Source organism: Lonchura striata, chromosome 4 (genome assembly GCF_046129695.1).
Source record: "Lonchura striata isolate bLonStr1 chromosome 4, bLonStr1.mat, whole genome shotgun sequence".
In the NCBI taxonomy this organism is placed as follows: domain Eukaryota; kingdom Metazoa; phylum Chordata; class Aves; order Passeriformes; family Estrildidae; genus Lonchura; species Lonchura striata.
The window spans coordinates 50075522-50088973 of NC_134606.1; the positions used below are offsets into that span (position 1 = coordinate 50075522).

Here is a 13452-nt window from a genome sequence, read left to right on the forward strand (position 1 = left end):
TAAGAATATGTTTGCTTGAGCATGCTCTGAAATGTGGAGCTTTTTCTCCCTGCTCCATTCCACAAAAGGGAACAGTGAAAGTTTAAAATGTTTAGCTAATACGAAAAAATGAAAGTGATTTTTAGTTGTTTGTGCCTTAGAATAACTCTGCTGTGACAAAAGGCTCTACAACTTAATTTCTTCTATGTTTGGGGCAGGAGGATAGATATTTTCATGCTAATGCGAGAGGGCTGTGGAAACAATAGATGAAATGACTGTTTCTTAATCCTCTGTGGACTAAAGAGGTACAAGGCTTCACTGAAATCAGATGACAGTGTTAAAAGTTAACCAGACAGCTGCCTGCCTGACTCTGCAAAGAATAAATAAGAGTGTGTACATGAAACTATCAAGAATGTAAAAAAAAAAAAAAAGTTAATAGAAAAAATAGGTATATCTTGCTTTTTTCTTTTATTAATCAGAGGTATTAATAGCAAGAATAATAAATTTTAAAATTTCATGGTTTTTATTAGTTGAGCCCTGAACCACAGAATTATAAAATTCGCAATTCTTCATTATTTTTTTCTGCTCCAGTAGAGGAATTGTTCCATTTTCTATGGCCAAGGAAGATCAGAAAAACTAACATCCAGTATAGGAAGCACAAGTACTAACTAAATTCAGCAACATATGGAAGCCACAACTCTGAAGAACAGAATAAAATGAACTTCCAACTGAAATATAACTTCTGTGTAAACATATGGTTGTGAGAACTGGAAATCCACCAAAACAATTAAAGAGAGAAAACTAGATGCCTGTTAAAGCAGGTGCCTACCAGTTTTAGGGCATTCAATGAGAAATTCAATGAGAAATTTCACAACTGACAAAGGAATGTGAGAAATCTGCTGTGTCTCCAGATATCCCAGATTTTCTTAAGCACTCCTAACACATCCTCCTCTGGGATGCCATCAAATAGGAACAAACCCATTTCAGAAAAACCACTGATGTCTCCCAAGAGAAAACCTGAACAAGAAGCTTTAGGTAGGAGGGATAAGCCCATGGTCCCTACACGCTGGAACAGCAGGAAGTGATAACAAAACCTTACTAGAAATTGTCCAGGTAATTTGTAACAATGTTATTTTCCCTGATACAACACAGCCAGAATATTCTAAACAAAGCATGGCTCCAGCATATACATTCTGGGGCAAAGAAAAATACTATTATGAAACTATGTCCATTACGGGAAGAAAAATGGCACTCTAAAGTAGGCTTTGAATAATGCTGAGATTTCCAGTTTCAAGAAGGAATTAAAAATTTTCATGTGTCATGTGATGGTTTCTTGACTTACTAGGTATCAGCAAAGCTCAACAAGTAGAAAATAAGGCATCTTAGCCACATCTTTAAGGTAAAGGGCATTATTTAAAATATTTCCAACGTTTCTAAATCCTTTTCAAAACTGGGGCCTTGACCTCTCATGTAAGGTTATCTTTATTGCTGTGATTTTGCTTAACCATTTTTTCACACAGACATGTAAACTCATATTCTCAATCTTCTAAAAAGTGTATGTAAAAAAATATTTCAAATGTATGTGCCAGCCTTTCCACTTCAGCTGTATGTCAGACATTTTCAGAGCCAGGTGCTGAAAGCTGGGATTAGTGGGCATTTTCAGCCTCTTATGCTGAGTACAGCAGAGCCAAAAATAACATTCTCAGCAGATTTTTCAGATTTCTCATTTATCCAAACTGGGTTATGTCTGCTGTAACTTCTTGTATCTGAAACACAGCATGTCTGGACTAGCACTAACTTTTTTTTGTTGTTACTGCAATAATTATGACCCAGAGAGCCTGCTGTTTAAAAGAAAACCTCAATTTCCTTTTTGCTTCCTTTCTCTCAGGCAGTCCTTTCTTGTGGACATTTATTTAGAGATCTTAGAATAAATGTACTTTTTTGATAGGCATAGTATTTATGAAATGGCTCTTAACAAGTATAAATTTTTATATGCTGACTGAATATAATGGCCAGTATTGTTTTCTCTTGTAATTCCTTATACAAGATAATTAACAATTTATTCCAAATAGCCAATAGTAGTACATACCCATATTTTCGTTGGGTGCGAGATACAGAATAAAGCAATTATTGTTCACTTACTTCATTCCAGAAATTTAAGCACATGATCTTTCAAACTAATTTTCTTCAGCTCATATCTTACTCATACTTTTGAGGAGGTCTGTGCCTTTCCTGATTGATATGATCATTCTACACTCCATGTCACTCTAAATAGTCTGCTTCCAGATCAGCAAAATTCTTTCTAGACAATAACACATCAATCTATGTCTGTATAGAACTAATCCAGATTATATGGAGCAGACAATGGAGTAACTTGTTTTAATGTATAGTTGCTAAAAGAAAACACACATGACTTTCACCTCTTGGTTTAATATAAGTCAGTAGTTCATTTAGTGCATGGCTGGCTTTGGTTTTTTGCTGCTAACAATGCTTATGGATCATATACCTCAGCCTCTCCTTAAAAATCTGAATTACAGGAAGTTCAGCAGACGGTGAGTGCTTGCAGGTGGACAGAGATCAAGTACTTGTGGTTTTCTTTCAGAAGCAAGATGGACAGAATCTCAGTTTATGCAAATGAGGTAGATCCACAGAGGTGAAAGGAGCTCTTATGTTACCTGTGAATCTTGACTTTTGTAACCACAACTTTATGGCTGCCAAGTCCCCAGAAAAGCTAGTAAATTTCACTAGGAATGCTGAAGGAACTCCACACAAAATGAGGTATGTCATTATTCTAATGCCTATTCATGTCTCATTCTTCTGTCATTGCTGCCACTTTCATCTTCAGAAAAAAAACCCTCATTTTTCTCTAGTGCCACAAGTCAGACCATGTATGACTGGCCTCAGGCAGAAGTGCTGGTGACAGACAAGAACTAAAATATCTGAATAATATATGTATATATATATATATATATATATATATATATATATATATATATATACATATATACATATATACATATATATATACTTCAAAACAATGTCTCCTAAGGAAACCATCTGTGCAGGATTTTCAGACCCAGGTCCCAGATGTGAAGAGCCATTCAAGTTTCTCCTAACTAAACTGTAGTTAAAGCAATTTGAATTTGGCTTTCCAAATATTTACCAGCAGTTATCAAATTCAGCTGAGTATTTGACTCACTCTTCTGTAGTACAGCATATGTGTGTCTGCATGCACCTTAATTTGACTGCTGTGACAAATGGCAGAATAACTCTAAAATCAGGCAGGAGGTATCATGTTCCAGGGCATTACACCTGTCTAGGATTATCAACAGATCAGTTTTGAAAAGGAGAATGAAAAACAAAAGAATACACAGCAGATTACATAGAAAGAAATGAAAACTTACAATATTCATAATAACTTTGTTTTCTCTTCCTATACAGTAGAAAATATGTGAACGAAGTAATGTTTTAGCATAATGAAAACATAAATATTGTATGCAAAATAAACAGAACCATAATTTTCACTGTACTCTTAGAGACTAGGGAATTTAATATTCTGCAGCAGCCACAAACTGACACCAATGGATAGTCTTATAATGGTCACTAAAACATTCATGTGTACATGCACTATGCAAAACTGAAGATGTCCTTTATTGAAAATCTCAGTTTGTTGTAGTATCATTGGGTTTAACTACTGATTTTGGCTGGCAGTAGATAGGAGTGGGTTGCATTAGCATATTAGTCATGTACTAAATTTTATATAAGATAAAATAATATTTTTATCTCCAAGTCTTAAAGCAGTGAATAAAACTTTAACTTCTGTGATTAACAATACTACCTTGAACTCCCAACAAAATCACAGTCCTATAAAATTCTCTTAAAATAAACTATTAAATTTATGGCTTGTTTCTCTCACATTAATATGATGAGTTACTTAACTAAAATATATACTTCATTAATTTAATCATACACATGGAAATATACTAAAAGAGAGCAGAAGAACTGTTTGCAAAATATTATTCAAATGATTTCTGCATTACAATTAACATGTACTTTTATATAAACAATTTGATTTCTCATTGTGTAATAATTTATACACAGACACAACGGTACAGTGTGTCTCTCATAACTAGGTATTGTATATATGATAATACACACTATAATTAAAAATCAATCAGCCAAATCCATATTAAGATGTTAAGTGGATGGATGAGAGCTATAAGAAAGAGTTTAGAAAGCTGATTCTGTATCTATTTGTTGAATCAATCTACTATATGCAATTTACCTCCATCTCTGAAGTCTTTTGAATGTATTGCTGTTCTCATAAATTATCTCAAGCTGGAAGTCTGTTCTGAAAATCATCAGACAACACTGATAACTAAAGCCCATTGTCCAAAGAGACTTGGCAAAACTTAGGTATGGAAGTGTCCAGTTCCCTTGAAACAGAGTTGATATACTGGTTCCTAAATTACCAGCAAGCTGTTTAAAAAACCTCTCCTATCTGACCCATCTAATTTTCAGTGCATTATTTCAGTTGCCCTTATTCTTGGGCAAATGCAAATATATGGAGATGTGTATCACAGGACAGCCCAGAAGGGCTATATCCATGTCACTGACTTACACACATAAAGCATGGGAAATTATGCAGAGAATAAATTTTCCAGAACTACCCCAAAGAGAGAGGTCAAAATCCTAATAATCTGTTTATCTGATCTGGCAGCTATAAATCTAGAAGAGAAAAGATTTTGGAAGGAAGAGCAAAGCCCTAGACTGAGACAGAAGAGTCTGGTTGCAAGGAAGCATCAGTAAGTTTGCTGTACATTAGTAAAATTATTTTGCATCTGCCAGACTTGTTCTCTGACACAGCTATGTGACCTTCATAGGCAAAATAGCAAACTCTCTTATTTACATGAGTAAATATGATCTTGTTTTTAGTACTTATTATTTAAATATTAGGCATAGAAGTAGTGGAAGTAAATTCAATTGGAGCTTGGATTAAAGTATAGGATATACCTTATAAATAAATCCAGAATCTTCAAAAAAAGGATTGATCTAAACCCTAAAGATTTTATTACTTTCTGGCTGATAATCTCCTTCTAAAATAGTGATAATCGAAAACAGATTACTATTAAATGCAGATGCTGTTATAATCAATTTTTGACTTGATCTGGATGGTGCTTATATTCAGTTGTGAAAATCTTCATCAAATATTTTACACCAAGTAATCCAAAAGGCTTTGATTTGTAGAATACCATCATTTAAAAAAAACCAAGACTTATCAATAGTTTGTACTTTTGAGTGCATTGATATTTCCAGAGGACTAACTCTTTCTTTAAATAAAAAAGTTTTAATCATGGCTTGTACCTATCCCGAGAAGTTTTTCAACCTGAAATTGTACACATATATTTCTTCTGCCACGATCTGAAGCACTAAGAAAGCTAAACTCCAAAAAGTCTTATAAACTGCCAACTTCATTAATCTTACCTTTCTGCCTACTAGGAGTGGGGACAAGCATTCTAAAGTTTTTGGTGAAAATGGCATCTTGCTCCATTCTGATGTTATTTTGATTATAAAATACATATCAAACTTGGACTGTCTTTGGATATCCAACACAGTTCTGCTAATTGAAAGTCCTGGAATTAAGGAATCTGTGATCAGAAGTGTGAGGAGAAATACATTACAAATGGGAAACTATGCTCTTTCAACCAGAATTTCAACCTGCAACTCCCCTATGAGGAGCTTTTCTCCATGTTATGAGGTTTCTTTCTCCATCTCTGTTATTTTGTTTCTTGAATGATCAATTTAAAAAGTAAATGTTCTATTTCATTGTGGAGAAAGGAATGGACTACAGTTTGTTCCAAATATTCAGGTATTTACCTGTCACTGTCTTCATTGCTACTGGAATGTTATGGACTCATGGGTTAAAAACCTCCAAAACTCGAATAGAGTCAATCTAGCAGCCTACTGCTTGAATCAGTCTTTCTGCAACATTTTAATTCATTGATCTCAAATGATTTAAATGTGAAAGGTCCACACAACTTACTGTTTTGTGCCAGTGCTTGAAGCAGACAGTCCAAGCATCCCTCCAAGCTATCTGCTGTGCTGTCAGTGGATGTTATCTTCAGCTTTTTCAGGGCTTCACTTAAATTATCTGCTTGATAAACACAAATGAAAAAGAAATCAGTGTCCTCATCAATTTGGTAACAGCACTATAGTCCTTGAATGTAAATAGTATAAACAGTTCCTGTATCAATGAAGAAGAAGACATGCATGGTCTGTGTTCTGAGAATACAAAAAGCCAGGAGTCAAAAGTTATAGATGAAATTAAACTTTTCGAATTTATATATACATTTATCATTTTGCATCTGAGAACAGGATGTCACAGCAGGTGCTTTATGAAATGCCACTGAGCAGCAATTTATCTATCAGTATTTTCTCAGCCTCGCCATTACAGAAAACCAGCAGCTGTTTCTTTGCTTCTCCCCTTTTGTGTGGGAATAAAATAGAATAGAAATAAGCATATCTGGATCTTCTTCATCAATAGAGGTGAAGTAATTGAAAATGCCAATTTCTGCATGCTGTGTAGGCTTCCATCTTGACTATTCACAGATGCCTAGTGCTAAGCATAGAGTCTTTTAAGAATTATGCCACTTTCCACCACAATGTTAAAAGCATCATTGTTTATAGGAATTTTGTTAACTCTTTAAATTCAACTGATCCATAAAAAAGATGGCATCTTCTTGAAATAAAAAGTTCTGTTGTGAATTTCAGATATTAATTTTTCTCTCTTAAAAAAAACCAAAACACCACCACCCAAATGCAAATGAGATTACATCATTCTCAAAAGACACCCATTTGCCCAGCAAAGCTTGGGGCAGTATGATTGTTACCATTTTGAGCATTCTATCCTTTCATGAGCAAGGTTTAAGGCTGCAGATGCAGCCTGAGCCTCTGGTAAGCCCACTGATGACTAACCTCACTCTGAATGGGCTATTCTTTTCACAACGAGTGCTGATTCAGTTTCCATGCCAACTCTGACAGCAAGCAGAAAGTGCTACTCAAAACAAATAATATTAAATAGTGTCTCACTGTCTCTTGTTCCCAGGGGCTGATCAAAAGCCTTGACCCAAGCCCAACACAGCCATAGGTGCAGTTTCTTTTCAGTGCACCACTGGTATCTTCTGAGCCTGACTAGCAGCCAGCACTGCTTAGAGCTTCCCACCAGCATAGGAAGCCTCCTTGACAGGTGAGCTGGCACCTGCTGTGCTTTGCCTCCTCTTCACTTGCCTATGTATGCGATGGTGCAAAGGAAGAGTGAAGACTCAGCAGGCATCCCATGAAAAGCGTGGAATCTCACTCCTGGAGTGCTTTGCTTCTCAGCCAAAGCTGTGGCTTCTGTTCCACCTCCAATTTTTATTAGCATATGCTTTTGTAGTTCAATATTCCATACAGATAAAGGTGAAATACTTAACTTTCTAAAGTGCTCAGTATTTATATGTGAAATTGCTTATATGTTTCTATGATCAGGCATTTATTTTGTCTATTCAGTAATGAACACATTCTTAGCAACACAATAGTGAGGAGTGTCAATACTCCTTAATGCACCCACACTTCATTGTGGCTTCTCAAGATCTTAAAAACCTCCCTCCCTACCACCTCCTCACTATGCTGAACTGCCACCTTCTGGAACAAGCTAAGTGGGAAAAAAAAACCCAAATTTGATTTCCCCTCATATTCACATTACTCTCTAGCAGGCTTACCACAGGACTTTTCTTAAATCACCTTTAGACAACAGTAAAGTTGAACATGCACTACAAAGTCTCATTGCTTAAATACATTATTCAGGATATACCACTGGAATTTGTCAAAAGACACAACTTGTCAATGACCAGCCCCAGTACTACAATTTTACATTGTGCACTCCACCTCCTCTCAAACCTTCTTCACCTGCCTTCTCATATTCTTCTCTTCAGTTTCCTGCTAACATAGCACTAATTCTCTTCCTTCCTTACAGGCATCTCATCTTGTATATTCACACACTTAACTTTGAATCTATAGCAACATTTACAGTAAGAAGACTCAATCTACTATATATATATGAACAGCAAGGGTTCCTATAATCTGGGGAAGAAGAAAATGCAAAGATAAGAAATTCACTGTCACACTAGATTTTGCAAACTATTGTCAGAGAGCACACTCAGATTCTATTTCTCTTTTACAGCCTCTTCTACTTCACTTGTGCTCAATAAATCACAAGATGCCACTTATTATTTCATTTTTCTGTGCAGAGATGAGTGCTTTATATAAAATACTTGTTATTTCTTTCACTCTATTCCATATCAGAACCTGCAATAGAGTTAGAAGTCTCCCCAGTCTATTTTCCTACCACTCCTTTCTGCTCAGTGTCATGTAGGTTTTCTGGGGAAAGTCCACTATTTTAATACTACACCATTACAGATTATATGCAAAATTGTTCAAATGTGACTATCCAAATATTTCATTCTCTAGGACAAAGAACTTAATTTTTCATGGTACCAAGCATGTGCACATCCCACTGACATACATGGACTATGTATATTCTGTATTAAAGAACAAAATATAATAGGAATACTGTAGAAACAACTGATCTCTGGACACAATGCCAGAAGGCCAAGAGCCCAGAGGGAAGAAACCATCCTTCAAGAAAGAATTTATTTGTTTACCTTGGTTCTTTCTGTCCTAGTCCATCTCCTTTCTAATCTGAGTTGATACCTTGAAAGAGACAGTTACTTTTGAAACCCAAGAATCTTGGACATATGGAAACAGATCTTCAACAGATACAGATTTTTTTTATATTTTAAATTTTTTTTCTTTTGTTGTCTTGAAAAGAACAAACCCCTATAGTGTGAGATGACAGTGGCAGGGATAATCAAGACAGAAGTGCTGTAGTGTTCCAGAGGGCTCTCTGGAGCCATATAATCACATAAGGCTTCCCAATCCTGCTGTTTCATCATTGCCCTAAACCTGTTGTTTAGGGAAGAAGCTGCAAATGCTTTTTTTCCAAGTACAAAACCCCTGTTGTTTTCTTGTGATCATCTCCTGCTTACTTTTGTGTCTCCTCCTCTCAGAAGCTGTTTCCAACAGGCTTGTTGCTGCATAGGCTGATCAGAATGTCAGCAATAAAATCCCATCAAAAAAAGCAATATAAGGAATCTTTTTGGCTTAGTATCAGAGAAATGTGAGTCAGTACATTGTGTCAACATGCAAGTTGTGTGAAGCTCAAATTAGGAAGATCTAAGGGTGCAAGATCAGGATGGCTGAGGTAAAAATTGGCTAGTAATGTTCCCTGTGGTACAGTTGGTCAACAATATGGTATCCTGTTGTGAATATATGTGGCATGAAGTAGTCTGAAATTTAATACAAGTATCAACTATTTTGTTGATGACCTAAGCACAGGGAGTCTCTCAGATCTGGCTTACTGTATTACTTTCAGAAAGATTAGTTATCTTATCTGGACATGACGCTCTGAATTCCACACACCTTAATCCTATATATCCTAATGTTACAAACTAGTAACTTAGCAAGTGGAGTCTGCCAAGAGCTGTCAGACCTGTCTGGCCCATTCCACCTACGGATACATTTTGTTTTCCCCAATAACTACTCCTGCACAAACACTCATAAAAAATGAGGTTGCATAAATTCTTTGATTGCCCACATTGCTTTTTGGTAGCACAGTATTGCTACTACCAGCTCTTGCAACATTTTGCTTTCTCTTGTGCAGGCATTTTTACAGAGAAAATTAGTCAGAAACTAATATTAGTGAATGTTTTAATATTCCATTTCACTTCACTGTACTCTTTTTTTCTAAGAGCTTTTCGGTGACTCATTCCTATTTGCAGTTACTGGCTTGTTTTATACATAATAACTGTACTTTCATCTAGTAAAAATTTGGTAGTTCATCGACTTTGTTTAGGGTCAGGGCCACATGAGTGGTGGTTAGACTATAGAAAGTTTGAAAAGGTACTCAATATTCTTCCTAGTAATGCAGCTTCTGAGGATAAGAACCAAACTGCCGACTTTGCTCTGAGTCCACAGCATCTTCACCCAAATCACAGGAAAAACCCTGTTCCAAGACTTATATTAATAAAGTATGTAGAATGTCTTAGCTGAGTACTTAAGGCAGTCAGCTTTTGTCTGGGCTGTTTTTTTATATATCTTATAACATTTTATCCAGTACAGATATTTTCTCTACAAAACAAGGATTTTGAACATATCATTAATATTGACTGTCTCTTTTGACTGACACTTTGTAGATGTAGATATGTTGTTATTAAACAGACTACTGCATTATACATGCAACTTAACAGATAAGGAATTCACAATTAATAGATATTGAAATGGGACATACTGAAACATGCTGATCAGATAAGAAAAGAAGTTCCAGTTCTGCTATTACAGGGATGGTGGCTGTATTAACATCAGAGTCTTTTGAGTCTGTCCCACTGCCTTTCAGGACACAATGAGACATCAAAATTGAGCAGAAGGAATGGTGCCATTTTATGGGTCTCCTTGTGTTATAACAGCATAAATCTCTTAAAAATGTAAGTACATACAAACCCATGGGCTAGACTGAATAATTTACTTAATTTTCTTGTACAGACTTGAACTTACTAGACTTCCAGTCCATACTAACCCATATGAGAATTCCAACCCAGGCTCACCACAGTTTTTGATGCAAAGTGTATTCTGATGTGATATTATTTGAGAACCTGACACAAAGATCAGATATGCAATCCATTTGGGTGAGAGTTATATATTTGGTCTGAATGACTTCTTGCAGCAGAAATCCCAGCAGCTGGTGAGACCTGTAGCCCAACTTTGGTCTTTAATGACCCTAGATGCCATTTCCCCAAAGAAAACAAAAGACTGGTGCAAAATCCCGAGAGCCTTTTATCTCCCAGGACATTGAATAAGCTGGCAGAAATGTACAGAATAGGTCCTTTTTGAACCTATATTAACTGAGGCACATCCTTGTGGTAATTTTTCAGAAGATACCTAGTCCCATACAAATATTCACATTGACATGCAAAATACTTCAAACACAGAGTTTATTGATAACAGAAGAATCTTTTTCTCATAATAAGCCCATTGCAAAAAAGTACTCTATCCCCTTCTTTCTTTATAGCAGCTGCTCTCAAGCACTCCCAAGTGTACAATATTTTCTGCCAAACCACTCAAACCCATAATTAGAGACAACTCTTTGCTCTAGCCCATCCCCAAAATTTCTAAACCTGGCATCTAATCAGGAGGTCAGAGGGCAGCAGTGAAGAATTAGCTTTTGATTAGTAATGCCAGAAGACCTGTACAGACATACAGGACCAACATCTTAATCAGAAAAGACCTTTTTTTTTAAAATAGAAGCCCTGTTTTTTTTTGTCCTACCATGTTCATTGAGGTAGGTTAATGCTTTTTTCTCAAAAAATTTTCTAGTTCCAGGGATATAATGATGGATCATTAACTGCAGGGCTCCTTCTGCAACCCGTTTTTTACTTAGGTACATTTGCTCTACTTTTCTAGCATAGTAACTAATTTTAATGAGAGTGTCTATTTTTGACAGCAGTTCAGCTGCTTCATTCTTAAACACTTTCTGAATCTTAGATATATGCCATCTGGTCTTAGAGACTTGTTACTCTTTCATTTATCCTCTTGCTTCTGCATCTGTTCCTCTAACACGGGGCTACATTTTTATTACCTGAAAATACTGACATGCCATAACTCACTGCCACCTGAGCACTAAGCTACCTAATTAGTTTTTGTAATTATCAGGTCAGCTTATACACACTAACAGCTACTTAGTCAATCTGTATTCAAAATTAGGATAGAAACCTACAACAAGTGGCATCAATCAGCAATAAGTACACTTGGAATCTCTTGCCAAGGCAAATTTTTTGTTTGCTTCCCCCCCACTCATCCCTCGGAGGACATTTGATATCTTTGAAAATAATTTCATGTATTATTTTTACTGTAGACACAGATAAACAATAGATTCTTATATAAAAACATTTACACTATGCCAAGGTATATGGATCTATAGCTGTTGTAATGGGTTTCTGCACGTTAATGATCCTCTATTACTTAAATCATTACTTTCAAAGGCTATAAGAATTACATTTCAGAAGATTCTGCAGAACACTGGAAATTTTTTTTTCTCTTTCCCAGGAAAACATAGTACAGATTTAGGTATCTTTATATCTCATAATTAAATGCTGCAGATCTGGAATTATTTCAAGGTCTAAGGAAACCAATCAAAATTCAGTGAAATCAACATAACTTTACTGCTTTACAAAAAGCCTTAAAAGATTTTGCTTAAAACCAGTCCTAGAAGAAGAATGAAATAGATTTTTTTTTCATTTAATAGAAAGCTGCTTGATAAAGGGAGTCTGTAGTGGATAAATTTTATTTAAAAATCAGCTAATGATAGAAAAACTAATTATTTCAAATAATTACGTTCTCAGTTTATGGAAAGATCTTTTCTGGTACTCTATTACTAGCAGTAGTTGAAAAACTATCAAGATGGCTACCAATTTGTAAAGAATTACAATTTAATTGACAAGACTGCATTTGTATTTGCATATTTTATTTTCATATACTTTTTTCCTCCACGTGCCTGATCTTCACTGAATCATATTATCAAAATGGTTTTAAACACACCAAGTTCCAAAATTAAATCAACCCACATATATTTCACCATGTAAAATATTTACCAGTCAATACAGTGCATGCCAAGATGTACACATGAAGAATACCATTTTATCCAAGGGACACCTCTCTTTCAGGACAAATGTTCTGTCTAAGAACAGCTGAATGTCTTTTCACACCTTCCTTCGTGGCAAGTGGTTCTCCTTTTATTTAACAGGTACTACTGAAAGATGAAGGATCATTTCCTGTCTCACTGGCTATTATAAAGTTACCATCATTACATTATGTCATCATGATTCAAAGACATGAACGTGCTAGCTTTCAGGAGGTATTTATAAAGTATGAGGGAAGCAATGCTCTGTGTAAGTGAATGGGAGAACTGGACATTTAGGGTTAAAAGTATCTGTGTGGGAATTGTGGTTTTCAAGATGAGATTTTCAGGTTCCAGAATTCCTGCACACTCTAGATTCTGTGGGAGTCTTCAGATGCAGACACAGATTACAGCCAACACTTCTATAAAGCAGACCACAACACATCATGGGCAGGTATCAAGAGAGTGTCAGGTATCACACAGGGCAGAAGGGGATCCCTCTCTTTGTGGAACATTCAACTATAAATGTTTCTCTATACATGCCCACCCCTCCTTAGTTTATGACATGGCTTCAAAGTACTGCAACATAAAAGGCAAGAGAAGGTCTCCTTCACCAGATTCTTCTAGATTACTGCCCACCTTATGCACAGAATAAAAAAAAAAAATAGTGGGGGGAAAAACAACAGGACTAAAATAGTACCCTA

The 13452-nt window shown here is 35.8% G+C and overlaps 1 protein-coding gene across 4 annotated transcripts in view; it reads right to left on the minus strand.

Annotated features, from left to right (window-relative positions):
• The window catches only part of RAP1GDS1 (Rap1 GTPase-GDP dissociation stimulator 1), a 90348-nt gene that overhangs the window by 52215 nt on the left and 24681 nt on the right, over nucleotides 1-13452 (minus strand). For 3 of the 4 annotated variants that reach the window (XM_021550336.3, XM_021550334.3, XM_021550337.3), the window contains exon 2: nucleotides 6023-6133. In XM_021550336.3, the coding sequence (XP_021406011.1) occupies nucleotides 6023-6133 (111 nt within the window). The remainder of the gene's footprint in view (nucleotides 1-6022; nucleotides 6134-13452) is intronic. The other variant, XM_021550335.3, reaches the window with a different exon arrangement.